The sequence below is a fragment of the Bubalus kerabau genome, chromosome 7 (assembly GCF_029407905.1).
Source record: "Bubalus kerabau isolate K-KA32 ecotype Philippines breed swamp buffalo chromosome 7, PCC_UOA_SB_1v2, whole genome shotgun sequence".
Lineage (NCBI taxonomy): Eukaryota > Metazoa > Chordata > Mammalia > Artiodactyla > Bovidae > Bubalus > Bubalus kerabau.
The window spans coordinates 88,560,709-88,588,621 of record NC_073630.1 but is presented as its reverse complement, the minus strand read 5'-3'; the positions used below and the strand labels follow the sequence as shown (position 1 = coordinate 88,588,621).

Sequence of the window (27,913 nt, the reverse complement as noted above, 5' to 3'; positions counted from 1 at the left end):
GTTCAGACAAAAAAATCAATATGGCAATAGTGATCATAAATTATACAATTGACCAAACTTAATTGATATCTTTAGTATTAATACATTACACTAAAAAAATCAGAACACACATCTTCAGTCCTTGCAAACTGCAGGATTTCTGCTGCTTTTTCATGTTAGTCCAGAACTTTCCCAAAATACTTTACATGGGTTTGCACTTGGTCATTTATTGTTTTTGCTGTTTCTGTGAGGGACACAATTGTTGTGACCTCATAACCCTCCATCTTGTTGATGTCACCTTATCTCTAATTCTGTGTCAAAGCGACTGCAGACTCAAGAGCCTCTCACCTGCTATTGTTTTACACTAGTTAGTCTTCTTTCTCCCAGAATATAATTGATGTGTGTGTACAAATGGGTGACAGCACTGACAAATCAATACTAAACACGCTGTATAATCTCGAAGTGTTCTGCACTTTGCCTTTTCACTTGATTTCCACATCTGCTGACTATTCATGTAACCTACTTTTTTAAGGAATAGGAGTTATACTTTAACTTCTGGTTGATTACTTCTGGATATAAGCCCGAGCAGTAGCCAAAGTTTACAGTAATTAATTTAAAAGGACTGCATGTGAGCAAGATGTCTATGAAAAGGCTCTCGCTTCTGCTGCTGCTACAGCTGACTTGCTACTTTAGCGGTGGGAGTTGTGGAAAGGTGCTGGTATGGCCAGTGGAATTTAGTCACTGGCTGAATATAAAGACAATTCTGGACGAACTTGTCACGAGGGGTCATGAGGTGACTGTTCTGATATCTTCAGCTTCCACTATTCCTAATTCCAGCAAACCATCTACTATGAAATTTGAGACTTTTCCTGTATCTTTAACAAAAAGTGATTATGAGAATTTTATAGAACATCTTCTTGAGGAACTGACGTATGTGGCGAAAGATTCCTTTTGGTCCTATCTTTCAACACTGAAAAGTTTATTTTGGGAATTTTTTGAAACTGCTTTAAGTATGTGTAAAGACGCTGTTTCCAACAAGAAATTAATGACAAAACTGCAGGAATCAAGGTTTGATATCCTTATTGCAGATGCTGTTGGACCCTGTGGTGAATTGCTGGCTGAATTACTCAAAATACCATTCGTGTACAGTCATTACACCTCACCTGGCCACATAATTGAGAAGAATAGCGGAAGACTTCCATTCCCACCATCTTATGTACCTGTTATGTTTGCAGAATTAAGTGATCGCATGACATTCATGGAGAGGATCAAAAATATGTTATATACACTTTATTTTGAGCTTTTCTTCCCAACGTACAAGGAGAAGAAGTGGAATCAGTTTTACAGTGAAGTACTAGGTAAGTTGGGCTTCCTGATAGCTCAGTTGTAAAGAATCTACCTGCCAATGCAGGAGACACAGGTTTTATCCTTTGGTCAGGAAGATCCCTTGGAAAAGGAAATGGCATTCCATTCCAGTGTTTTTGCCTGTGAAATCCCATGGACAGAGAAGCCTGTTGGGCTACAGTCCACAGAGTTGAAAAGTGTCAGTTACCACTTAGCAACCAAACTACTAGGTAAGTCATGTTTTTTTTTTTTAGTTGGTAGCATTAAGTCCTATTTTTCCTATTGCCTTGGAAGTTGAGTTTTTCTAAATATAAATTCACAAAAATTTATCTCAAGTAAGTGAAACAGTGAAATAAAAATATGAAAAGACTCTCAATCTAATAAATATTATGCAAACACTTAAATTATAGGGTAGGGTAAAGCCCATTACTAGTATCAGGTACCAGGAAGTCATTTACCACAGACTGAAGTACCCAGGACATCTGCAAGTGACAACTTACAAAGCTTCTTTGTTTAACGTAAAGTCATTACGAATCTCATAAACTGTCTTGACAAATGAAAACATGTACATTGAGAGTTATACACATATTTGTAGTATAAGTATCCAGTTAGCTTTTAGAAATTGTTTCTGCTTATGTAGAAACAGGTGTATTTCAGATATACTTTATTATCCTGTACTATGCTATGGTATATATTTATCAAGCAACAGACACATTCAAACATCTTGGCCACAACATCCCAAGTTCCTTTACAAAAATTATCTAATATACACACATGACAATAGTCTCATTTGATTAAACATTTGTTGTTGGTTTTCTTTTTACTTTCAGGAAGACCTACTACCTTATCAGAGACAATGGGGAAAGCTGAAATGTGGCTCATTCGAACCTACTGGGATTTTTCATTTCCTCGTCCACGACTACCAAATGTTGAATTTGTTGGAGGGCTCCACTGCAAACCTGCCAAGCCCCTGCCTAAGGTCACCTACTCCTCCTTGTTGTTCTTTGTGGACTTTGTGTTTTCGATAGGAACATTCTGTATTCTTTATTTAGAATGTTTGATTACAGGTAGTCAGATATGGAAACCTGGATAAAGTGACCTTCCACCTAGAAAGTGATGTATTTCTATATCAACACAACTATCTGAATTTCATTATCATTACAGAATAAACTAGAGTACATGGGATACTTTGAAAATATATCAATTAAATTACAATGTCATTATTCAACACATAGAGAAGCATCATTCATTAAAGGGCACATATTTTTACATAAAAATATATATTTTATATGAATAATAGTGATATTATCACCTAATGATGCCATCCAACCATCTTATCTCACTATAATCAGTTACATTATAATTGTATTATCATTATTATAGGATAACTTTGTATATAGCATATTCCAGAAGTGAGTGCTAATATAGGCAAATGGTGTAGGCACAGTTTCTACCACCTGACAGTCCTCCTAAATGGCAGAACACAATCAGGTTGTAAAAAATGTTATAATATGGAAAGACCAGAGTGCTAAAGAAATACTCAGTATGAATCATATAAAGTACCTCTGATCCAGATAATTATGAGATCTGAAGGATGCTCAGGAATAAACAGAGGAATAGGGCAGGGGTGGAAGAAGATATGGGCTTCCCTCATAGCTCAGTTGGAAGAAGATATAAAAGAAAGTTAGGTGTAGTAGTAATGACAGTTGCCCAAAGTCCAAGTTTAGTCTAGATAGGAAAACGCTGAATAAAGAAGAAGATGATGCTGTAGAGGTAAGTTGGAAACAGATAATTATAAAGATTTGAAACATCTAGTAGGGGCATTGGGAAGAATATTGAAAAGATTAAGAAAGAAAAAGATGACGGCGGTGGTTTAGTCTCTAAGTTGCGTCCGACTCTTGCAATCACATGGACTGTAGACTGCCAGGCTCCTCTGTCCATGGGATTCTCCAAGTGTGAATACTGGAGCAGGTTGCCATTTCCTTCTCCAGAGGATCTTCCTGACCCAGGGATCAAATCCTGGTTTCCTGCACTCCAGGCAGATTTTTTATCATCTGAGCCGCTAGGAAAGCCCAAACAATGCTAAATTATACTAAATCAGATACAAAAAAATATTTACTTAGAAAATAACAAATATAATAAGATCACAGTTTTCTTGAAGATTAAAAAAGCATAAGCTAGAATTACAATTTTCAGGATATATATCATAGTGTATTATTTGATGATAGGATAAAGATTAAAATGACAGCACACATTTTAGCATAATGTCTTCAAGGTCCACCCACATTGTCGAAAATGGCAGGATTTCCTTCCTTCTTGTGGGTGAATGACATTTCATTCTGAGCACGTGTGTCTGTTTGTGTGTGTGTGTGTTCGTATCTGTGTGTATCTATGAAACATCTTTAAATAATTCATCCATTGGTGGGCACATAAGTTTTTTTCCCTTAGCTAATTGTGAATAATGCTGCAGTCAACATGGAGCACATATACCTCTTCAATATCCTGTTTTTATTTCCTTTGGCTGTATACCCAGAAGTAGAATTGCTGGATCATACAATAGATCTATCTTTAATTGTTTTAGGAAACTTCAATTTATGTTCCATAAGGGCTAAACCAATTTACATTCCCACTGAGAGTGTACAAGCATTCGCTTTTCTCCACATTCTCACAACACTTTTCTCTTCTTGGTTATAGACTTTCTAATAGGGGTGAGGTAATATCTGATTGTGATTTTGAAATACATTTCCCTGATGATTACTGATGTTGAGTATCTTTTCCTATACCTGGTGACCATCTGGAAATCTTCTTTGTAAAGTGTCTATTTTGTTCATCTGCCCATTCTTTAATTGAATTTTGTTGTATGAGTTGTGCATATATTCTGGATCTTAACCCCACATTCAATATGTGGTTACAAAACTTTTCTTCCATTCTGTAGATCGCATTTTCATTTTGTCAATTGTTTCTTTTGCTGTGCAGAAGTTTTTAAGCTTGTTGTAGTCCCACTTGTGATTTTTTTCCTTTTCTTGTGGTCTTGATGTCATATAAAAAAACATCATTTTCAAGACCAGTGCCAAGGGGTTTCATCCTTATATTTTCTTTTAGGGATGTTATGGTATCTGGTCTTATGTTTAAGTCATTGACTCATTTTGAGTTGTTTTTGTGAGTGGTATAAGATAGAGGTCTTGTTTTTTGCTTTTTTGTTTTTTTCATATGTTTATCCAGTTTTCTCAGAAAAGAAATAAGTGACTAACATTTCCACAATTGGTGTTCTAGTCTCCCTTGCTCCCTTGTTGAATATTAGTTGAACCCTGTATGCTGTTCCATGGTCTTTGTGTCTATTTGGGGGCCAGTACACTATTATTTGAAATACTGAAACTTTGTGGTAAATATGAAATTTCAAGATGTGATTCTTTTGGCTTTTGGGGTATACCAGACCACCTGACCTGCCTCTTGAGAAACCTGTATACAGGTCAGGAAGCAACAGTTAGAACTGGACATGGAACAACAGACTGGTTCCAAATAAGAAAAGGAGTACATCAAGGCTGTATATTGTCACCCTGCTTATTTAACTTATATGCAGAGTACATCATGAGAAACGCTGGGCTGGAAGAAGCACAAGCTGGAATCAAGATTGCCGGAAGAAATATCAATAACCTGAGATATGCAGATGATACCACTCTTATGGCAGAAAGTGAGGAGGAACTAAAAAGCCTCTTGATGAAAGTGAAAGTGAAGAGTGAAAAAGTTGGCTTAAAGCTCAACGTTCAGAAAACGAAGATCATGGCATCCGGTCCCATCCCTTCATGGGAAATACATGGGGAAACAGTAGAAACAGTGTCAGACTTTATTTTGGGGGGCTCCAAAATCACTGCAGATGGTGACTGCAGCCATGAAATTAAAAGACGCTTACTCCTTGGAAGGAAAGTTATGACCAACCTAGATAGCATATTCAAAAGCAGAGACATTATTTTGCCAACAAAGTTACGTCTAGTCAAGGCTATGGGATTTCCTGTGGTCGTGTATGGATGTGAGAGTTGGACTGCGAAGAAAGCTGAGCGTCGAAGAATTGATGCTTTTGAACTATGGTGTTGAAGAAGACTCTTGAGAGTCCCTTGGACTGCAAGGAGATCCAACCAGTCCATTCTGAAGGAGATCAGCCCTGGGGTTTCTTTGGAAGGAATGATACTAAAGCTGAAACTCCAGTACTTTGGCCACCTCATGCGAAGAGTTGACTCATTGGAAAAGACTCTGATGCTGAGAGGGATTGGGGGCGGGAGGAGAAGGGGACGACAGAGGATGAGATGGCTGGATGGCATCACTGACTCAATGGACGTGAGTCTGAGTGAACTCCGGGAGTTGGTGATGGACAGGGAGGCCTGGTATGCTGCGATTCATGGGGTCTCAAAGAGTCGGACACGACTGAACTGAACTGAATATGGTGGTTGCCAGGACTGAGAGGTGGAAGAACAGGGGAAATGTTGTTTAAGGATACAAATTTGCATTTCTTAGTAAATAAATACTAGAGACCTAAGGTATAGAGTAGTAACTATGCATACATGTTCAGTCATGTCTGACTCTTTGTGACCCTGTGAACTATAGCCAGCCAGTCTCCTCTGTCGATGGGATTTCCCAGGCAGGAATATTGGGGTGGGTTGCCATTTAAAATTTGGAATTATTCTAGTATAGAAAGTAACCTTTTTTTTAATCAGAAAGGATCAAGGACCACAAAGCAAAATAATTCAGAAACAATTCCAGGCAAATACAGGTTCACCAGGAGCTTTATTTAGTTAGAAGTGAATTACTCAAAAGCTGACCAGACCTGTTTTGCAGAAAGCCCTGGGAACTTTTCCCTCTGTGGAGCAGGTGCTCCCAGGGGGACTCACTGAAGTCATGCTGAAGGTTCTTCACCACAGTTAGACATAGCACATCCATCTGTGACATTAATTATGCAAGTTCAGGACAAAGGCATCATATGTAAAGAAACACAGTCATATGGTCGCTCAGATAAGCAACTATACAAGTGTAACTTTGGATTATAAATAGAACTCACAGAACTAATTCATACAACTTCAAAACTATAATACTTGACTCCTCGAGTCAGTAGTTAGTAATTTAGACAGAGTTTGGAAATTATGACAAAGTTTAAGGTGAAGAATAGGATTACAGAGCTGAACGAATGACATAAAGTGATTCAGATCATAGTTTTTTTTCATAGTGCTCATAGTCAGGAAATGAAATATTAATTAATAACCTAAATAATTCTCAAAAAGCCTGTCTGGAATAAATAAATGATTTAGCATAATTATAATAACAAAGAACCAAAGGGAGTTGAATCGGGCAAGTAACTTCCTTCCAAGAATCTATGTTAGTAATTAGCATCAAGATTAACGAAGAGTCTGAGGATAATATAGTTTAATAGTATCTCCTTGTACTGAGTACTGGCTATATCTTATTTCCTGCTTATACAGAGACACATTGCACAAATATATATAATGGAAGAAATTGACTTCATATCACCTTTTCTTTTCCCAGGATCTCAAGGATGAAAATGTTTTCTAAAAAAAAATCATCATTATAAAAAATAATATAAAGTCCCTCAAAAAAATTTCTTTAATGATTTTTAGGTTGAAAATTTATTAGCACAACTGACCAAAGTCCAAGATGTGAAGTTAATATGTTCAAGAGAATTGGGGGAGTGGGGTGGGTGAGGGATGGAAATCACTCTATTAGCTAACTGTACAGTATGTGAAAAGAATAATGTGCACCTTCTAATATAAAACCTGTCTACACATATAGCTCAGCAATTCCTTTTCTGGGTTTATTTCCAAAATAATTAAAATTAGGATCCCAATGAGATATCTGTACAACATATGTATGAAAGCTCTATTCACAGGAGCCAAGAGGTTGAAGCAACCCAAATGTCCATCAACAGAGGAAGCAATCAACAAAATGTCATGTATAAAAACCGTGGAATATTACTCACCTTTAAAAGGAAATTCTGACACGTCACAGCATGAATGAACCTTACATTAAGTGAAAATAACTAGTCAGAAAAAAAGACAAATACTGTGCAATTCAACTTATAAGAAGTATCCAGACTAATCTCATTTGTAGAAACAGAGTAGAATGAAACTTGCCAAAGGCTAGAGAAAGAGGAAAGTAGAGTTTCTTAATGATCATAGACTTCCAATTTTGTCAGATGAAAAAGTTCTGGAGATTGGTTGCACAATGTGAGTATACTTAACACTACTATACTATATACTTAGGAACAATTAAGGAGTAAATTTTATGCCATGTGTATCTTACCACAATATTTTTGTAAGAAATCACTACTCTGATATCTCAAGACAATTTCTGATTTTCTCTCTTTAGTTGCTTGTAGCAATCCCTTCAATAATGTATGCTATGCTGCTGCTCTTTTGTGATGGGCACATTCTTTTTTCACAGGAAATGGAAGAGTTTGTGCAGAGCTCTGGAGAAAATGGTATTGTGGTGTTTTCTTTGGGATCAATGGTCAGTAACATGTCAGAAGACAGAGCCAAGGTGATTGCATCAGCCTTCGCTCAAATTCCACAAAAGGTAGATACAATAACTTAATCATGGACAACTCTTTAATAAGTCTGTTAAACTCTGTAAAGATCTGATCTTAGACATTTTCTATCAGAAAGGTAAATAATATGATAGCAGCAATTTATCTCATATATAACATATATATATATATGTATATATAAACCAAAATATACACGGCAGGTGCTATGGCAGTACAGGGAATGCCTTTGATCCATAATAATTTTAATTACTCAACATAGTCATCAAAAAGAATGATATTTAAGAGACACAGTGTGAATTTTAGTGTTATTAATACAATGGTAGCATGGGCAAGAAGATTAACCAGTAAATTCTGCTTTGTCACTTGTTCCTTTTCTTTGGAGGACTTCTGAGGACACAACACACAGATAGATGCTCTCGGGAGTTAAATTTTAACAATAAATATAGTCATGCAACATTGATTCAAGTCAAACAATTCCACTTTTCATTGTTTTTGGAAGTAGGGCTTAATAATTTGTAATTTAAGAGAACATACTTCTTCAGCAGCACTGATTAACTTATTATTAAAAAATAATGCTGTTGTTGTTTAGTCATTAAGTCGTCTGAATCATTGCAATCCCGTGGACTACAGCATGCTAGGCTCCCCTGCCCATCTTATTACCCAGGGTTTGCCCAGATTCATGTCCATCGATTTATTGATGCTATCTTACCATGTCATCCTCTGCCAGCCTTCTCCTTTTGCCTTCAACCTTTCCCAGATCAGGGTCTTTCCAATGAGTTATCAGGCCAGAGTATTGGAACTTCAGCATCAGTACTTCCAATGAATAGTCAAGATTGTTTTCCATAGGATTGACTGGTTTGATGTCCTTGCAGTCCAAGGGAGTCTCAAGAATCTTCTCCAGCACCACAATTCAAAAGCATCAACTCTTCAGCGCTTAACCTTCTTTAAGGACTTCCCAGGTGGCTCAGATGGTAAAGCGTATGCCTACAATGCAAGAGACCTGGGTTCGATCCCTGGGTCGGGAAGATCCTCTGGTGCAGGAAATCACAACCCACTCTAGTACTCTTGCCTGGAAAATCCCAAGGATACAGAAGCCTGGTAAGCCCCAGTCCATGGGGCCGCAAAGAGTCAGATACAAACCGTTGGACTGAGTGACTTCACCTTATTTTATCTTACCTAACATTCTTTACTGTCCAATGCACATATCCATACATGATTACTAGAAAAAAATATAGCTTTGACTATGTGGACCTCTATTGGCAGAGTGATGTCTCTGCTTTTAATACTCTATCTAGATTTGTCATAGCTTTTCTTCCAAGAAGCAAGTGTCTCTTCATTTCATGGCTGAAGTCACCATCCACAATGATTTTGGAGCCCAAGAAGATAAAATATGTCACAGCTTCCACATTTTCCCCATATATTTGCCATGAAGTGATGGGACCAGATGCCATGAACTTATTGCTTTGAATGTTGATTTTAAGACAGCTTTTTCACTTTCATCTTTAACCCTCATCAAGAGTCTCTTTCAATTCAGTTCAGTCACTCAGTCATATCCCACTATTTGCAACCCATGAATTGCAGCACGCCAGGCCTCCCTGTCCATCACCAATTCCCGGAGTTCACTAAAGCTCACGTTCCTCAAGTCAGTGATGCCATCCAGCCGTCTCATCCTCTGTCGTCCCCTTCTCCTCCTGCCCCCAATCCTTCCCAGCACTAGGGTCTTTTCCAGTAAGTCAACTCTTCGCGTGAAGTGGCCAAAGTACTGGAGTTTCAGCTTTAGCATCATTCCTTCCAAAGAAATCCCAGGGCTGATTTCCTTTAGAATGGACTGGTTGGATCTCCTTGCAGTCCAAGGGACTCTCAAGAGCCTTCTCCAACACCACAGTTCAAAAGCATCAATTCTTCGGTGCTTAGCTTTCTTCACAGTCCAGCTCTAACATCCATACATGACCACTGGAAAAACCATAGCCTTGACTAGAGGAAACTTTGTTGGCAAAGTAATCTCTGCTTTTGAATATGCTATCTAGGTTGGTCATAACTTTCCTTCCAAGGGCTAAGCGTCTTTTAATTTCATGGCTGCAGTCACCATCTGCAGTGATTTAGGAGCCCCAAAAAATAAAGTCTGATATTGTTTCCACTGTTTCCTCATCTATTTCCCAGGAAGTGATGGAACCAGATGCCATGATCTTCGTATTCTGAACGTTGAGCTTTAAGACTACTTTTTCACTCTCCACTTTCACTTTCATCAAGAGACTTTTTAGTTTCTCTTCAGTTTCTGCCATAAGAGTGGTGTCATCTGCATCTCCCAGTATCTTGATTCCAGCTTGGGCTTCTTCCAGCGTAGTGCTTCTCCTGATGTACTCTGCATATAAGTTAAATAAGCATGGTGATAGTATACAGCTTTGATGTACTCCTTTACCTATTTGGAACCAGCCTGTTTTTCCATGTCCAGTTCTAACTGTTGCTTCCTGACCCGCATATAGGTTAGCATAGTCAATGAAGCAGAAATAGATATTTTTTCTGGAATTCTTTTGCTTTTTCTATGATCTAATGAATGATGGCAATTTGATCTCTGGTTCCTCTGCCTTTTCTAAACCCAGATAGCACATCTGGAAGTTCCTGGTTCATGTACTGCTCTGGCCGAGCTAAATGATTTTTGAGTATTACCTTGCTAGCATGTGAAAAGAACATAATTTTACAGTAGTTTGAACATTCTTTGGCATTACCCATCTTTGGGTTTGGAATGAAAACTGACCTTTTCCAGTCCTGTGGCCACTGCTGTGTCTTCCAAATTCACTGGCATATTGGGTGCAGCACTTTAACAGTATCATCTTTTAGGATTTGAAATGCCTCAGCTAAAATTCCACTAGCTTTCTTCATAGTAATACTTCCTAAGGTCCCATTTTTTCACGCTCCAAGATGTGTGGCTCTATGAGTGACCACACCATCATAGTTTTCCAGGTTACTAAGACCTCTTTTGTATAGTGCTTCTTTGCATTGTTCACTTAAGAAGGCCTTCTTATCTCTCCTATCTATCCTCTGGAATTCTGCATTCAGTTGAGTATATCTTTCTTTCCCTTTCTCCCTTGGCCTTCACTCCCCTTCTTTTCTCCACTATTTATAAAGCATCTTCAGATAACCACTTTGCCTTCTGGCATTTCCTTTTCTTTGGGACTGTTTTGATCACTGCCTCCTGTACAATGTTACACACCTCTATCCACAGTTCTTCAGGCACTCTGTATATCAGATATAATCCCTTGAATCTATTCATCACCTCCACTGTGTAATTATATGGGATTTGATTTCTGTCATACCTGAATGGCCTAGCAGTTTTCCCCGCTTTCAATTTAAGTCTCTCTTCAATTCAAATCTGAATTTTGCACTCAGGTGCTCATGATCTGAGCCACAGTCTACTTCAGGTCTTGTTTTGCTGACTGTATAGAGCATCTCCATCCTCGGCTGTAAAGAATATAATCAATCTGATTTCGGTATTGACCGTCTGGTGATGTCCATGTATAGAGTCATCAGTTGTTGGAAAAGGATGTTTACTATGACCAGTGTGTTCTTTTGACTAAAGTCTGTTAGCCTTTGCCTGTTTCTTTTAGTACTACAAGGCCAAACTTGCCTGTTACCCTAGATATCTCTTGACTTCTTACTTTTACATTCCAATCCCTATGATGAAAAGACTTCTTCTTCTTCATTATTTATTTATTTTTTTTTTAGTGTTAATTCTAGAAGGGCTTGTGGGTCTTGCTGAATCATTCTTCATCATTAGTGGCTGGGGCATAGACCTGGATTACTGTGATGTTGAATGGTTTGCCTTGGAAATGAACCAAGATCATTCTGTTGTTTTTGAGATTGCACCCAAGCACTGCATTTCAGAACTCTTTGTTGACTGTGAGAGCTACTCCATTTCTTCTAAGGAATTCGTAACCACAGTAATAGGTATAATGGTCATCTGAATTAAATTCATTGAACTTGTCCATTTTAGTTCATGGATTCTTAAGATGTTGATATTCACTCTTGCCATCGCCTGCTTGACCATGTCCAATTACCTTGATTTAATTGGCCTAACATTCCAGGATCTTATGTTCTTTACAGCATCATACTTTCACCACCAGACACATCCACAACTGAGCATCATTTCTTCATTGGCCCAATCACTTCACTCTTTTTGGAACTATTAATAATTGCCCTCCACTATTCCTCAGCAGGATATTGGGCACATTCTGACCTGGAGAACTCATCTTCCAGTGTCATATATGTTTGCCTTTTCATACTGTTCATGTGGTTCTCACGGCAAAGATACTGGAGTGGTTGTCCATTCCCTCCTCCAGTGGACCACAGCTTGTCAGAACACTCCACTATGACCCATCTGCCCTTGGGTAGCCCTGCAGAGCATGGCTCATAGCTTCATTGAGTTACACAAGCCCGTTTACCATGACAAGGCTCTGATCTATGAAGGGGATTAATAAATTATAAATAAGCCAAAATATTTCTCTTAAGTGATTGACTGCATACTTTTTCCTCTCTATAATCAAAATGTGTAAAATTTAATAAAATAACTTCCCATTTTAACTACTTGATATACATAAACTCTTTTATAAGTCAAAAATAAATAAATCACTGAATACTGAGTTTGAAAATGAGCACTAGCATATAAAGAAAGCAAATGAATGTGTAGGTTATGTGTAATCTGCCACTGGCTTGTTGTATTGGAAACAAAACCAATTATCCATGGAAGAAAAGCTATCACAAACTTAGACAGTGTATTAAAAAGCAAAGACAGCACTTGCCCGGAAAAGTCCATATAGTCAAAGCTATGGTTTTTCAGTAGTCGTGTATGGATGTGAGAGTTGGACCATAAAGAAGGCTGATTGCCAAAGAACTGATGCTTTTGAATTGTGGTTCTGGAGAAGACTCTTGAGAGTCCCCTGGACTACAGGATCAAACCAGTCAATCCTAAGTTAATTAACCTTGAATATTCATTGGAAGGACTGATGCTGAAGCTGAAGCTCCAATACCTTGGCCACCTGATGCAAAGAGATGACTCATTGAAAAAGACCTTGATGCTGAGAAAGATTAAGGACAGGAGGAAAAGGGAGAGACAGAGGATGAGTTGGTTGGATAGCAACACTGAATCAATGGATATGAACATGAGCAACTTCTGAGAGATAGTGAAGGACAGGGAAGCCTAGCATGCTGCAGTCCATGGGATGCAAAGAGTTGAACACAACTTAGTGACTGAAAAGCAACAACAAAACAGTTTTTTGTTTTTTTTTAATATTTGAATTGGTCATTGAAAATCTCACCTGTCTCTGCCATCATGTGTACATAATTAATACATCATATGTAGGTATTCCTATGTATGTCTTTCTATTACTAGTTACCATTACTTAATATGCCTTCATTTCCTTACGTGTCATATGGAAGACATGTAATTATATGTATCTTAGGTCAATTTAGAAATTATTAGTATAACTTGGAAGTTCAACTCATAGAATAAGGTATTTCCTTTGCTTTTAACAGGTGCTATGGAGATATGATGGCAAAAAACCAGATACCTTAGGACCCAACACCCGGTTGTATAAATGGCTTCCCCAGAATGACCTTCTTGGTGAGACTTGTCAGAACAAATAATGAAAATATGAGTAACAGCTGAGCAGAGTGAGAGTGCTTCAACAGGAAACACACTTAGAAAGCAATTATTGAAACACTGAAAAGAAAACTTTACTAGTCTATTATAATTGTCTTTGCTATGAGAAAAAAAGGAGAACATATAAAAGTTGTCAGTTTATTCTACGTAGTCACATCCCTTACAGCCAGAATCTTTACTTTAGCTGTAATTACGTCTCACAGTGAAATTTTCAATAACTTCCCGGATTGTTGTTCTGTCTCTGAATTCTTTCGTTATACTTATCATTTCCATTCTGTAGAGGTATGTTAAATGCTACTAAAAATAAGAACTCTTGTGCCATTACCAATGACTCACTGCTGGGGCTGCTGCTGCTGCTAAGTCGCTTCAGTCGTGTCCTACTCTGTGCGACCCCGTAGATGGCAGCCCACCAGGCTCTGCCGTCCCTGGGATTCTCCAGGCAAGAATACTGGAGTGGGTTGCCATTTCCTTCTCCAATGCATGAAAGTGAAAAGTGAAAGTGAAGTTGCTCAGTCTTGTCTGACTCTTATGGAACCCATGGACTGCAGCCTACCAGGCTCCTCTGTCCATGGGATTTTCCAGTCAAGAGCACTGGAGTGGGTTGCCATTGCCTTCTCCCACCAATGACTCTCAATTTTCTGTAAAAAAAAAAAAAAAAAGGCACAATAATTTTTGTGAAGCAATAACACACTTCATGGTAAAATTTAGCTTTTCCTTCCTCTGGTTCCAGTGCCACTACCATTATCTTTCTTTTCCCCTGACACCATTCCTATCAAACTAAATGACTTCACTATATCTTTAGGTGAATAAATTCTGGCATGTCCTCCTCTTTTTTTGCACATGTGGTTTCTTTTACCCAGAATGCTCTTTCAAGTTGTTCCCCTGCTGCTTCGGGATTCATTTGTGACGTTCAAGTGACTCAGCACTTTTTTCACAAAGTCTTCATTTACCCCTTCAGCAGACATAGCCGTTTCTTCTCTGAGTTCTGAAAGCAAGTTAAAAGCACTTTCATATGCATAATAATCTGTTATCTAAAAGATACTCCTCCATCCACTGCCTTATAATACCCATTTCTCATTTTATTCTGAGTTATAATTAATAATCTTACTGAAAATCACTCAATCCTAGGCCATCCAAAAACCAAAGCCTTTATAACTCACGGTGGAAGCAATGGCGTTTATGAGGCCATCTATCACGGGATCCCTATGGTGGGCACTCCTTTGTTTGCTGATCAAGCTGATAACATCGCTCGAATGAAATCCAAGGGAACGGCTGTCAGATTGGACTTGGAAACAATGTCAACAAGAGATTTGCTCAACGCCTTGAAGGAAGTCATTAATAATCCTTCGTGAGTATATATAATTTTTTTTCTTTTTTTTTTTTTTCTTTACCAGCTAATCTTTCTAGAGAAGTTCTCATCTGAAGGCCAGGGAGGCAGTGATGAGTCTTCACATAAGCACAAAAGGTGTATGATTTGCTCAATGTTTTGAAAACAGACAAAAATAACGGGTTGTGAATGTCACATTAAGATTTTTTCATGGTTTTATGGAAAAAGTTTGTCAGTGTTTTAAAGATAGTGGAGAAATGTTGAAAACTTAATCATTAGAATGAGAAGAACCACTGAAATGGTAATAGAAGGATTAAGAAGCATTGAGAACAAAGTTATTGTAGGGAACCATGAATGCTATGGATACTCATCTGCCCACTTTCTTTCAGCATGTGAACTTCTCAAATATTTTAAACTCTTAAAAGATGGTTTACTTTCACTAAACCATCATGACATCATCCATTTCAAATTCGTTACATTTAATATTTTCCAACTTTTCTATGCTAATATTTTGACTCCATCTCTGATAAATGATAAACAGCTATAACTTTCTAATTACCCAGTTTCAACTATGTATATACTATTTATAAATGTGGGTGCATTCTTGGGTTTTTTTTTTACTGTGGTCATTTTGTCTTGTTTGGAAGAATTATAAATCTAAACATAATTGACTTGGGAGGAGTATGTTGATATGAAAAAGTGAAAGTGTTGGTTTCTCAGTTGTGTTCGACTCTTTGGGACCCCATAGACTGTATCCCATCACTCCTCGGTCCATGGAATTTTCCAGGCAAGAACACGGAAATAGGTAGCCATTCTCTTCTCCAGAGGATCTTGCTGATCCAGGGATCAAACCAGGTCTCTGCATTGCAGGCAGATTCTTTACATCTGAGCCATCAGGGAATCCCATATGTTGGGATATTCCTTTTTTAAAAAATGTTACACAATTTTTAAAGGTTATTTTCCATTTAAAGTAATTACCAAATAGTGACTAAATTTCCAGTGTTGTACAACACCTCCTTGAGCTTATATTATTCCCAGTAATTTTGCCTCCTACTCTCCGACCTGTGTTTCTACTCCCCCAAATCTGGTAACCAATAGATTGTTTTCTGTATCTGCTAGTCTTCAATAATATTTTGATCCCATCATTGATAAATGGTAAACAACTAGAATTTTCTAATTTACTCAATTACAACTATGTAGATACAGCTTATAAATGTAAGTATATTCAGAGTTCTTTTATTTGTGCTCATTTTTGTCTTATTTGGAATAGATAGTTATGTTGGGATATTCCTATTTAAAAGCCACATTTTCTGAAAACGGAAATACTTTATTTCCAAATCACTTCAGGATATACATGAATTTCAATGACACAATTATATTAATATCACAAATATGATGTATATATTCCCCCTTTTTTATCATAATGACTTCATAAAGAAAACATTTTGAGAATGTGTCGGTAATAGCAGCAAAAAGCATTTTGTGTTTTATAAGCAGTGTTATTTAAATTTAATTTTAGCACAGCTATTGTCCTAAGTGAGCAGCATAAAAAACACTGTTTCTTTTTTTAAAGAAACAAATCTTTCATTTGCTGTTTTCATGTAAATGTACATATCTCTAGTATATTTATATGTCTTTTTAATTTTTAATAATGTAATGTTAGTGTCAAAAATGAAGATATACTGAATGTTCATGATATGCTACATGTTGTATTTAGTAAAACAGTGTTACTTTACACATATTAAGTAATTTCTTTATTGTAGTCTATAAAAATATATTTCCAGAATTACTGCAGTCTTTGCAAAACCCCAGTGCTCCTCCTGTGTTTTTGACAGTAAAGGGAGAAAAGTTACTTCCATTGTTATTACTACATTGCCATGTTATAGCACTTTGTGATTTAAAGTTCATGTGCTATATCTCTTTATTCTTCTTTCTTGTCTGTTAGTCTGCCATCATTTCTGCAGTAGAAACAAGTGTGTCTGTAATGCCTGAGAGTGAAATGCTGAGCCTTCTCCAGAATTTTAGAACAAGAACCAGAATAACAAAACTAGTAAACATTTACTGAGTGCCTACTGCATGCTAGGAATGCCTCTAAGAATCAATACAATATTCTCAAAATAATTAGATATGGTACTATTCCTAGACATTTTATAGTGCAATGAAAAACTGAGAAACAGATTCTATCATGATTGAGCCCTCCAAAGTAAAATTAAAAGTTTAAAAAATAAAAATGTTTTAAAATGTTGATAAAATTAATTAAAAAAATAAATCTGAAGAACAGAAAAAATAAAAAAGCAGCCAACAAAGTAAGAGTCAGGAATCAAACTGAGTCAATCTACTTCCACACTTTCAACCACCACTTCACTAATGTAAGATCAGCCTTATCTGGACATGTCTCCAAACCTCATCACTGATTTACCTGCTATATCTAGATTATAACATTTTGAAATACATCTATCAGGTCTATTAACAATTCTTTATGAGATAATTCAAACTTTGGACAAACATATTATGAATTTCTTTTCTTTTCTTTCCCTTTGGGACAGCTCATTCCATTCTTTAGAATACACAATCTTGTTCTCTCCCATTTTCTTTCTTTTCTTTGTAGCTTGAAACGCTATGCACTTAAGAAATCCTAGCTCATAAGCTAATATCTCAATAATCACCTCGGAGAAAATTATCTGTTTTTCTTCGACCCTTTGTTGCACTCTGTTACCATCTGCAAGAAAATTTCACATATTTATCTATTATAGCTCATTCCATAAGTGATAACTGTTTGATTTTCCTTCAGCTACAAAGAGAATGTGATGAGATTATCAGCCATTCAACATGATCAGCCTATGAAGCCCTTGGACAGAGCAGTCTTCTGGATCGAGTTTGTCATGCGCCACAAAGGAGCCAAGCACTTGCGGCCAGCTATCCATGACCTCACCTGGTTCCAGTACCACTCTCTGGATGTCATTGGGTTCCTACTGGCCTGTGTGGCAACTACCATATTTGTCATCATAAAATGTTGTCTATTTTGTTTCTTGAAGTTTGCTAAATTAGGAAAGAAGGAGAAAAGAGACTAGCTGTATCTGAGACCTCAGCGCAGGTGTCCCCAACCTCTGAGATCTAATGGCTGATGATCTGAGGTGGAGCTGATGCAATAATAGAAATAAAGTGAGCAATAAATGTGATGTGCTTGAATCATCCCAAACCCATTGCTTCCTACCCCAGTCCATGGAAAAATCGTCTTCCACGAAACTGGTTCCTGGGGCCTAAAAGGTTGGGTACTGCTGCTCTAGCAGTTCTGCCTCATAAGTAGAACTCCTCCGTAAAACTATGTGGGTATGTACTGAAATTTATTGTTTTAATGCAAAAGTATACTAAAAAGATATGATTGAATTTAACTGTTTTTCACATATTGGGTGTAGAAACAAGAACAATAAAAGTCTATTCATAGTATCCATATTACTTTGTAGATATTCAGAATTTTACCTTCATTTTTGTACAGAATTTTATAGCTTTTCCTTGCTATAGAAACTGTTCAATAACTGGAATTCTTTTGAAAGATTCACCCTTTAATTTTATTTGTGAGACCACTAATAGTTCTTCATTTTTACTGTGCATCCTGCCTCAACATCCCTTCTTACCTAAAGCCATGGCAAGACACTTGCCTTTGTCCAGTTAAACTGATTTGCTTTTGGAGTGTTTGTGGAATTAGAAGTATAGCAACTGCTACATGCTTCCTTTTATAAAATTGAGATATTTGCAAAAACCTTTAATTTCATGACCTAATTCTCTTTTTGTCATCCACCTTTTATTCACCTATTATTTTCACTCCCATAATCAGCCTTTGCTAATGGATATAAGTTCTCAACTGTATGTTAAGAAAATTATAACCTGAACTCTATATTCAGGTTGAACTCTAAATTTAAAAGGGGTTTTTGAATTTTCATTCTTGCCAAAGCTACCTGAATATATCTATGATCTTGTCTATATCTATATCTATATACATATCTAAATCTATGTATATTTTTACAATTCAGGACACAGCACCACTTAGCTACTTGCAGATATGATGAAAAATTCAATGGGTTTGTTGAACACAGACTGAATTATTTACTATTATATTATAATATGGGCTTCCCTGGTAGCTCAGCTGGGAAAGAAACCGCCTGCAATGCAGGAGACTCCAGTTTGATTCCTGGGTTGGGAAGATTCCCCTGGAGAAGGGATAGGCTACCCACTCCAGTATTCTTAGGCTTCCCTGGTGGCTCAGACTGTAAAGAATCTGCCTGCAATGTGGGAGACCTGGGTTTGATACCAGGTTGGGAAGATCCCCTGGAGAAGGGAATAGCTACCCACTCCAGTACTCTGGCCTAGAGAATTCCATGGGCGAGAAGCCTGGTAGGCTACAGTCCATGGGGTCCCAAAGAGCTGGATATGACTGAGCAACTTTCACTTTCATATTATATTATATCGTAACCACACTTTAGTTCAGCATTTATCATTCTTTTGTCTCTTTCCTCAGGAAGCTATTGTGTCGTCCCTCCCATACACGCTTCCATGTAAACATTCAATCCTTTATCATGACAGAAAATATTATAGACATATTTTCTTTAAACCTAGGTCCACTATGACTGAAATAATCAGAAACAATGAGCACAATACAAAAATCACGTAAATTTTGTAAAATATTGGTGAATCAAATGAAAACAATCTGAAGGTACTGATGAAAACTGTACATCAGAAAAGCAGTTTATAAGCAAAATGTCCAGGTGAGGGAATGAATCTTGTCTTATTGGTCAAGGGGACCACCATCCACAACAAATAACAAAACATTCATCAGCCTTAGGGATAATTTATTTAAAAAATGAAACATTGATGTTTGGGGAATTATAGGAAAATTTACCAAGAATTTCGCATAGAACCCACGTAGATAATTGACACATATTTAAAGAAAAATAGAACTAGCAGAAAAGTGAGAAAGTAGAACCATGTGTTTCCATAGTAGAAAATGTTTTTAAATCAAGCATATAGGCTTACAAAATTTTCCTCAAATCAATACGGCAGCACTTGTAATAGACAAAGCATTGGTAGTCACTGTGCAATAAGAAAGACTAAAATTCTCCAATGAAAAGTCGAGCAGTCTAATATGAAAATAAATGAAAAGTATGAACAGGAAATTCACAGAGGCAAAATAGCGAATGACATATAAAAGGTGACATGGAAAATCTGAGACATTGAAATTGTCAAAAAGTAATATTCCTACAAATAATTTGTAGAACAAATAATCTGGTAGGACTAATTTTGAGGGAGTATAATTTGGAAATACCATTGAAATAAAATTTATGCACACTTTTATATTGCAACTCATCATCTAGTTATCATGAAGAAAGACTTGCACATGTTCATAATTGCATGTTGAATATTCCCACTAGCACTTAAATGGCTATCAATTTGTGAACACACTTACCTACAACATAGGTATGAGTTATACAGCCATGAAAGAAAACAGTTAAATTATGCACAATATTGTTAAATATACTCCATGTCACATTACTAAACAAATAAAACGTTCCAGAAATTCTAAAAAAAAAAGCATGAAACTCGTCTTTGAAATAAAATTAAACATATTTTATGTAAATATATGTAAATGCATAGACCACAGATGAAATGATCTTTAGAATACACTGAATTTCCAATGAAGACAATTTAAATTTTTATTCTATATACTTCTTCATTACTTGACCTTTCACAATAATCTTTTCATTTATTAATTATGTGATTTTAAATAATTAGTGAAATAAACATATAGATTCAAAATATTAGTTCTTATTATCTTAAGATATTACATCATAAGATTTTCATATCATGTTATCAGTGTGTTAGTTTCACTCAGAATCCTTGAATTGAGGACTTCCCTGTTGGTCTAAGGGGCTCCCCAGGCGGCTCAGTGGTAAAGAATTTGCCAGCCAATGCAGGAGATGCAGGAGACCTAGGTTCGATCCCTCAGTTGGGGAGATCTCCTGGAGGAAAAATCACAATCCACTCCAATATTCTTGCCTGGGAAATCCCATTAACAGACAAGCCTGCTTGGACACAACTGAGTGACTAAGCATGTACTTACACTGGTGGTCCAATGGTTAAGACTCCAGCTTCCACTGCAGGAAGCACATGTTCAATCCCTGGTCTGGGAATTAAGATCCCCATCCCACATGCTGGGGCCAAAAGTAAAATAAAATGAAAAAAAAAAGAAAGCTACCGGAAATTTGGCATACTATCCAATATGTCAAACAAGGACTCTTTCTTTTTTTTAGAACACCTTATATTTATAATTCCAATCATTTATTAAAATCTTAACTCACATAGTCTACTGATTTTACTGTGGTTTTAATTCAATATTATATGAATTTTACAATAGTTAAGGGACCTCTGCTGGATTACATCTTTACTTATAATTATGGTGTTTTTGAGACATGGCTACAAATATTCTGCCAGCTCTCCCATCAAGTAATTCCCTCTCTCTTGAACTTTAGTAAATCTAGATGCTGTCTCACAAATGTTTCAGCCTAGCCTCCAAGGCTCAGTTACAGAACACAACACAAATCTCTCTCTGCCTCTCTGTCTCGGTCGTTCAGCCTGTCTATGTCTCTATCTGTCTATCTATCTACCTCACTATCTCCATTTCATCTCTCCGTCTGCCTACTCACCATGGAGGTCTGTAACACACTCAAAGTTTCCATGAAAAGTGACCATTTGTGGAAAGATACATACACATGCCTAAGAAGTCCCAGTAGTTCCAGCCCTCCAGGAATTTGAGCCTTTTAAAAGCAATCACCAGAGGTCCTCATGCTTATAGCCCCAGTCACCATAAGACTGGAACCACCTGAGAAATCTATTACAAGAACAACCTGAATGAGCCCCACCAACACTTAGAACTGTGAGAGATAAAAATAAAATAAATATTGCTCTTCTAAGGGCAGTTTTTTACACTAATACATAACCTAAACAATAATCATGCTTTTATCATTATATCATAGTGATGATATATCTTAATAATGGGAAACTGTTAATGTTACATTTTGAAAGTAACTGTAACCCAGAAAAGGGAGTCACCATACCTTAATGGTTAAGAGATTGCACTCTGAACACAGACAGTGTGGATTTAAGTCACTGAAAAACTACTACATGAATCACAATATTCATAGCAGCACTATTTACAATAGCCAAAACATGGAAGCCAACTAAGTGCCCAACAACAGATAATTGTCTTAAGATGTGGGATGTATATCAAAGGAATATTACTCACCCATAGAAAGAATAAAATTTTGCCATTTGTAGCAACATGGATGAACCTAGAGACTATTATTCATGGTGAAATATGTCATTCATAAAAATACTATACCACTTATATGTGAAATCTAAAAAGTAATACAAATGTATCTATATATAAAACAGAATCAGATTCACAGACATAGACAATAAATTTATGGTTACCAAACTGGAGAAGGGGAAAAACAAATTAGGAGTATAGTGTTACAAATATAAACAATTAAACATAAAATAAGCAATAAAAATCTATTGACTAGCACAGAGAATTATACCCAATATGTTGTAAGAAATGATTATGAGTATAATCTACAAAAAAATCTTGAATCATGATGCTATTTACCTAAAACTCAGACAAAGTTGTAAAACTACACTTAGAGATACATAGAGACATGGTAGATAGATAGGTTTACATTACAAACCAGGGGCTATTAAACCATGGCCTCTGAGCCAAATCCTGGTGGAACACATTTGTTATTCTACCAGTGAGGCTAAATTTATATAACACAAAATTCACCTTTTTAACCATTATAAATTGTATAATTCAGTCAATGAATTACATGATGTACAACTATCACCTCTAGCTACATCCAGAATCTTTTCATCTCCAAAAAGCAACTATGTACCCATTAGATAGTTACTTCCCATTCACTCATTCCTCAGCCCTAGCAAATTGACATCTACATTCCACTGAATATATTAAAGAAGCAGAATGTAGAGAAATTTCACAACACCTTGAACGTCCCTCTTCTTAAATGGCAGCATGACATATTCCATGGACCAGCTCTTACATGAAACAAGAATAACTAGTGGAAATTGTGTTATAAAACAGCTATTTAAAGTGTCTAGAAGGTAAAGACACATTTATTCCAGAAAAACATCACAACAGTAAAGCCACCAAAATCCTGTGCCATTTAAACATCAAATTGCTCCCTCTCTCACTGTCTTTAATCGGAAAAATAGATTCCACTCTAAGTAGGGTCAGGAAGAACAGAGCTCTCACTCCTCACAGTTCCTTTTGAGTGCTATAGTATTTTCTTATAAGGGTCAAACCACTTGCATTCCACACACACACACACACACACACACACACACACCTCAGCTGTGTGTTACAGAGGATAAGTTCCAGGCAAAAGTGGGCAACAAGGTTCTCCCTTCTTCCACTCAGCCACACTCAAAACGCAAAGATTCTATTTAGGTACAATATACTGAGTATCAGATCAGATCAGATCAGTCGCTCAGTTGTGTCTGAGTCTTTGCAACCCCATGAATCGCAGCACGCCAGGCCTCCCTGTCCATCACCAACTCCTGGAGTTCACTGAGACTCATGTCCATCGAGTCGGCGATGCCATCCAGCCATCTCATCCTCTGTCGTCCCCTTTCTCTCCTGCCCCCAATCCCTCCCATCATCAGAGTCTTTTCCAATGTGTCAACTCTTCGCATTAGATGGCCAAAGTACTGGAGTTTCAGCTTCAGCATCATTCCTTCCAAAGAAATCTAGGGCTGATCTCCTTCAGAATGGACTGGTTGGATCTCCTTGCAGTCCAAGGGACTCAAGAGTCTTCTCCAACAACACAGTTCAAAAGCATCAATTCTTCGGTGCTCAGCCTTCTTCACAGTCCAACTCTCACATCCATACATGACCACAGGAAAAACCATAGCCTTGACTAGACGAACCTTTGTTGGCATAGTAATGTCTCTGCTTTTGAATATGCTATCTAGATTGGTCATAACTTTCCTTCTAAAGAGTAAGTGTCTTTTAATTTCATGGCTGCAGTCACCATCTGCAGTGATTTTGGAGCCCAGAAAAATGAAGTCTGACACTGTTTCCACTGTGTCCCCATCTATTTCCCATGAAGTGGTGGGACCGGATGCCATGATCGTAGTTGTCTGAATGTTGAGCTTTAAGCCAACTTTTTCACTCTCCACTTTCACTTTCATCAAGAGGCTTTTGAGTTCCTCTTCACTTTCTGCCAGAAGGGTGGTGTCATCTGCATATCTGAGGCTATTGATATTTCTCCGGGAAATCTTGATTCCAGCTTGTGTTTCTTCCAGCCCAGCGTTTCTCATGATATACTCTGCATATAAGTTAAATAAGCAGGGTGACAATATACAGCCTTGATGTAATCCTTTTTCTATTTGGAACCAGTCTGTTGTTCCATGTCCAGTTCTAACTGTTGCTTCCTGACCTGCATACAGATTTCTCAAGAGGCAGATCAGGTGTTCTGGTATTCCTATCTCTTTCAGAATTTTCCACAGTTTTTTGTGATCCACACAGTCAAAGGCTTTGGCATAGTCAATAAAGCAGAAATAGATGTTTTTCTGGAACTCTCTTGCTTTTACCATGATCCAGCGGATGTTGGCAATTTGATCTCTGGTTCCTCTGCCTTTTCTAAAACCAGCTTGAACATCAGGAATTTCACAGTTCACATATTGCTGAAGCCTGGCTTGGAGAATTTTGAGCATTACTTTACTAGCATGTGAGATGAGTGCAATTGTGGGGTAGTTTGAGCATTCTTTGGTATTGCCTTCCTTTGGGATTGGGATGAAAACTGACCTTTTCCAGTCCTGTGGCCACTGCTGACTTTTCCAAATTTGCTGGCATATTGTGTGCAGCACTTTCACAGCATCATTTTTCAGGATTTGAAATAGATCAACTGGAATTCCATCACCTCCACTAGCTTTTTTGGTAGTGATGCTTTCTAAGGCCTCACCTGACTTCACATTCCAGGATGTCTGGCTCTAGGTCAGTGATCACTCCATCATGATTATCTGGGCCGTGAACATCTTTTTGTACAGTTCTTCTGTGTATTCTTGCCATCTCTTCTTAATATCTTCTGCTTCTGTTAGGTCCACACTATTTCCATCCTTTATACAGCCCATCTTTGCATGAAATGTTCCCTTGGTATCTCTAATTTTCTTGAAGAGATCTCTAGTCTTTCCCATTCTGTTGTTTTCCTCTATTTCTTTGCATTGATCACTGAAGAAGGCTTTCTTATCTCTTCTTGCTATTCTTTGGAACTCTGCATTCAGATGCTTATATCTTTCCTTTTCTCCTTTGCTCTTTGTTTCTCTTCTTTTCACAGCTATTTGTAAGGCCTCCTAAGACAGCCATTTTGCATTTTTGCATTTCTTTTCCATGGGGATGGTCTTGATCCCTGTCTCCTGTACAATGTCACAAACCTCATTCCATAGTTCATCAGGCACTCTATCTATCAGATCTAGGCCCTTAAATCTATTTCTTACTTCCACTGTATAATCATAAGGGATTTGATTTAGGTCATCACTGAATGATCTAGTGGTTTTCCCTACTTTCTTCAATTTAAGTCTGAATTTGGCAATAAGGAGTTCATGATCTGAGCCACAGTCAGCTCCTGGTCTTGTTTTTGCTGACTGTATAGAGCTTCTCCATCTTTGGCTGCAAAGAATATAATCAGTCTGATTTCGGTGTTGACCATCTGGTGATGTCCATGTATAGAGTCTTCTCTTGTGTTGTTGGAAGAGGCTGTTTGTTATGACCAGTGCATTTTCTTGGCAAAACTCTATTAGTCTTTGCCCTGCTTCATCCCGTATTCCAAGGCCAAATTTGCCTGTTACTCCAGGTGTTTCTTGACTTCCTACTTTTGCATTCCAGTCCCCTATAATGAAAAGGACATCTTTTTTGGGTGTTAGTTCTAAAAGGTCTTGTAGGTCTTCATAGAACCGTTTAACTTCAGCTTCTTCAGTGTTACTGGTTGGGGCATAGACTTGGATTACTGTGATATTGAATGGTTTGCCTTGGAAACAAACAGAGATCATTCTGTCGTTTTTGAGATTGCATCCAAGTACTGCATTTCAGACTCTTTTGTTGACCATGATGGCCACTCCATTTCTTCTGAGGGATTCCTGCCCGCAGTAGTAGATATAATGGTCATCTGAGTTAAATTCACCCATTCCAGTCCATTTCAGTTTGCTGATTCCTAGAATGTCGACATTCACTCTTGCCATCTCTTGTTTGACCACTTCCAGTTTGCCTTGATTCATGGACCTGACATTCCAGGTTCCTATGCAATATTGCTCTTTACAGCATCGGCCCTTGCTTCTATCACCAGTCACATCCAGAGCTGGGTATTGTTGTTGCTTTGGGCCATGCCTTCATTCTTTCTGGAGTTATTTCTCCACTGATCTCCAGTAGCATATTGGGCACCTACTGACCTGGGGAGTTCCTCTTGCAGTATCCTATCATTTTGTCTTTTTATACTGTTCATGGTGTTCTCAAGGCAAGAATACTGAAGTCGTTTGCCATTCTGTTCTCCAGTGGACCACATTCTGTCAGATCTCTCCACCATGACCCTCCCATCTTGGGTGTCCCAAGGGCATGGCTTAGTCTCATAGAGTTAGACAAGGCTGTGGTCCTAGTGTGATTAGATTGACTAGTTTTCTGTGAGTACAGTTTCAGTGTGTCTGGCCTCTGATGCCCTCTTGCAACACCAACCATCTTACTTGGGTTTTTCTTACCTTGGGCGTGGGGTATCTCTTCACGGCTGCTCCAGCAAAGCGCAGCCACTGCTCCTTACCTTGGATGAGGGGTATCTCCTAACCACCGCCCTTCCTGACCTTCAATGTGGGATAGCTCCTCTGGGCCCTCCTGTGCCCGCACAGCCACAGCTCCTTGAATGTGGGGTTGGTCCTCCCGGTCGCTGCCCCTAGCCTCGGGCTTGGGGCGTGGTGGTATAACACCTCCTGGCCACCCTGCCCCCGGCCCCGCCCCCACCGCCACCCCCGGACCTCAGACGTGGGGTAGCTCCTCTCCTCCGTTCCTGTGCCATCGCAGCCTGGCACTCTCAGCTGCTGCCCCTCACCTCAGACGTGGAGTAACTCCTCTTGGCGGCTGCCCTTCGGACATGTGGTCCTACCAGCTTCTGCCCCTGACCTCGGACGTGGGGTGGTTCCTCTCGGCCCCGCTTAGCCAGTCGCAGCCGCCTGCGCTTACAGCGCCGGTCACAGCCAACAAATACAAGTTAAACCACTGGGAAGATACCAGAAACCCTAGAAAACCAATGAAAGACACAGTTGAGAAGACCCTTTCTGAACTCAGACGCTGACTTCCAAAGCATCCCTGCAAAAGAATCTGAACTTTTGGGGGTCAGATGCTGGAGAAATTTATACTTCCAAGATATTATCCAAAACTATAGCACAATCACACAACAACTGGTGAGGGCTAACAGTTAAAAAAAAGAGATAGTCAAAAGGAGTGTCCCACTATAACCACTGTCAGCCCAGGGAATGTGAGTATGCCCAAGGCTGCACTCTCCAAGTAGTCATATCATAGCTTTAACATAGTAGAAGAAAAAGACTTCACTAAAATAGTCCCTTCAGTTACTGAACAAATAGCAGTAAAAATACATGGACCTGGAGAGGATCAGTATTCAGACGTGCTATACTTTATTATCTAAATGTTACAGTTTAACAAAAATTTCACCATACATATAAATAAAAATGGAAATGTGACCTCCATATGGGGGAAAAAATGCAATACAAACTGACTATGAGATAGACTAATTGTTCAAACAGGGAAAAACTTCAAATTAGCTATTGTAAATTGTATTCAATGACCTAAAGGAAACTATGAGAATGGGAAACCATTCAAATAAGTGAAATGATAAACTAAATATATACATTAATGTTTGTGTGTGTGTGTATAAACAATTGCGGGCTTCCCATGTGGCACTAGTGGTAAAGAACCGGACTGCTAATTCAG

The 27,913-nt window shown here is 38.0% G+C and overlaps 1 protein-coding gene across 4 annotated transcripts; it reads left to right on the top strand.

Moving 5' to 3' along the window:
* The first annotated feature begins 613 nt into the window (after window positions 1–613).
* LOC129657252 (UDP-glucuronosyltransferase 2B17-like) lies at window positions 614–18,307 on the top strand. Of its 4 annotated transcripts, none has more exons than XM_055587471.1 (6): window positions 614–1,337; window positions 2,154–2,302; window positions 7,771–7,902; window positions 13,403–13,490; window positions 14,658–14,877; window positions 17,648–18,307. In XM_055587471.1, exons 1-6 carry the CDS (start codon window positions 617–619, stop codon window positions 17,925–17,927), a joined length of 1,590 nt encoding a protein of 529 aa, XP_055443446.1. In that variant the 5' UTR covers window positions 614–616; the 3' UTR covers window positions 17,928–18,307. The 4 variants fall into 4 exon arrangements, with proteins under 4 accessions (XP_055443446.1, XP_055443445.1, XP_055443443.1 ...); XM_055587470.1 differs by having other exon boundaries at window positions 617–1,085; XM_055587468.1 differs by having other exon boundaries at window positions 617–1,341; window positions 2,158–2,302.
* The last annotated feature ends 9,606 nt before the right edge of the window (window positions 18,308–27,913 follow it).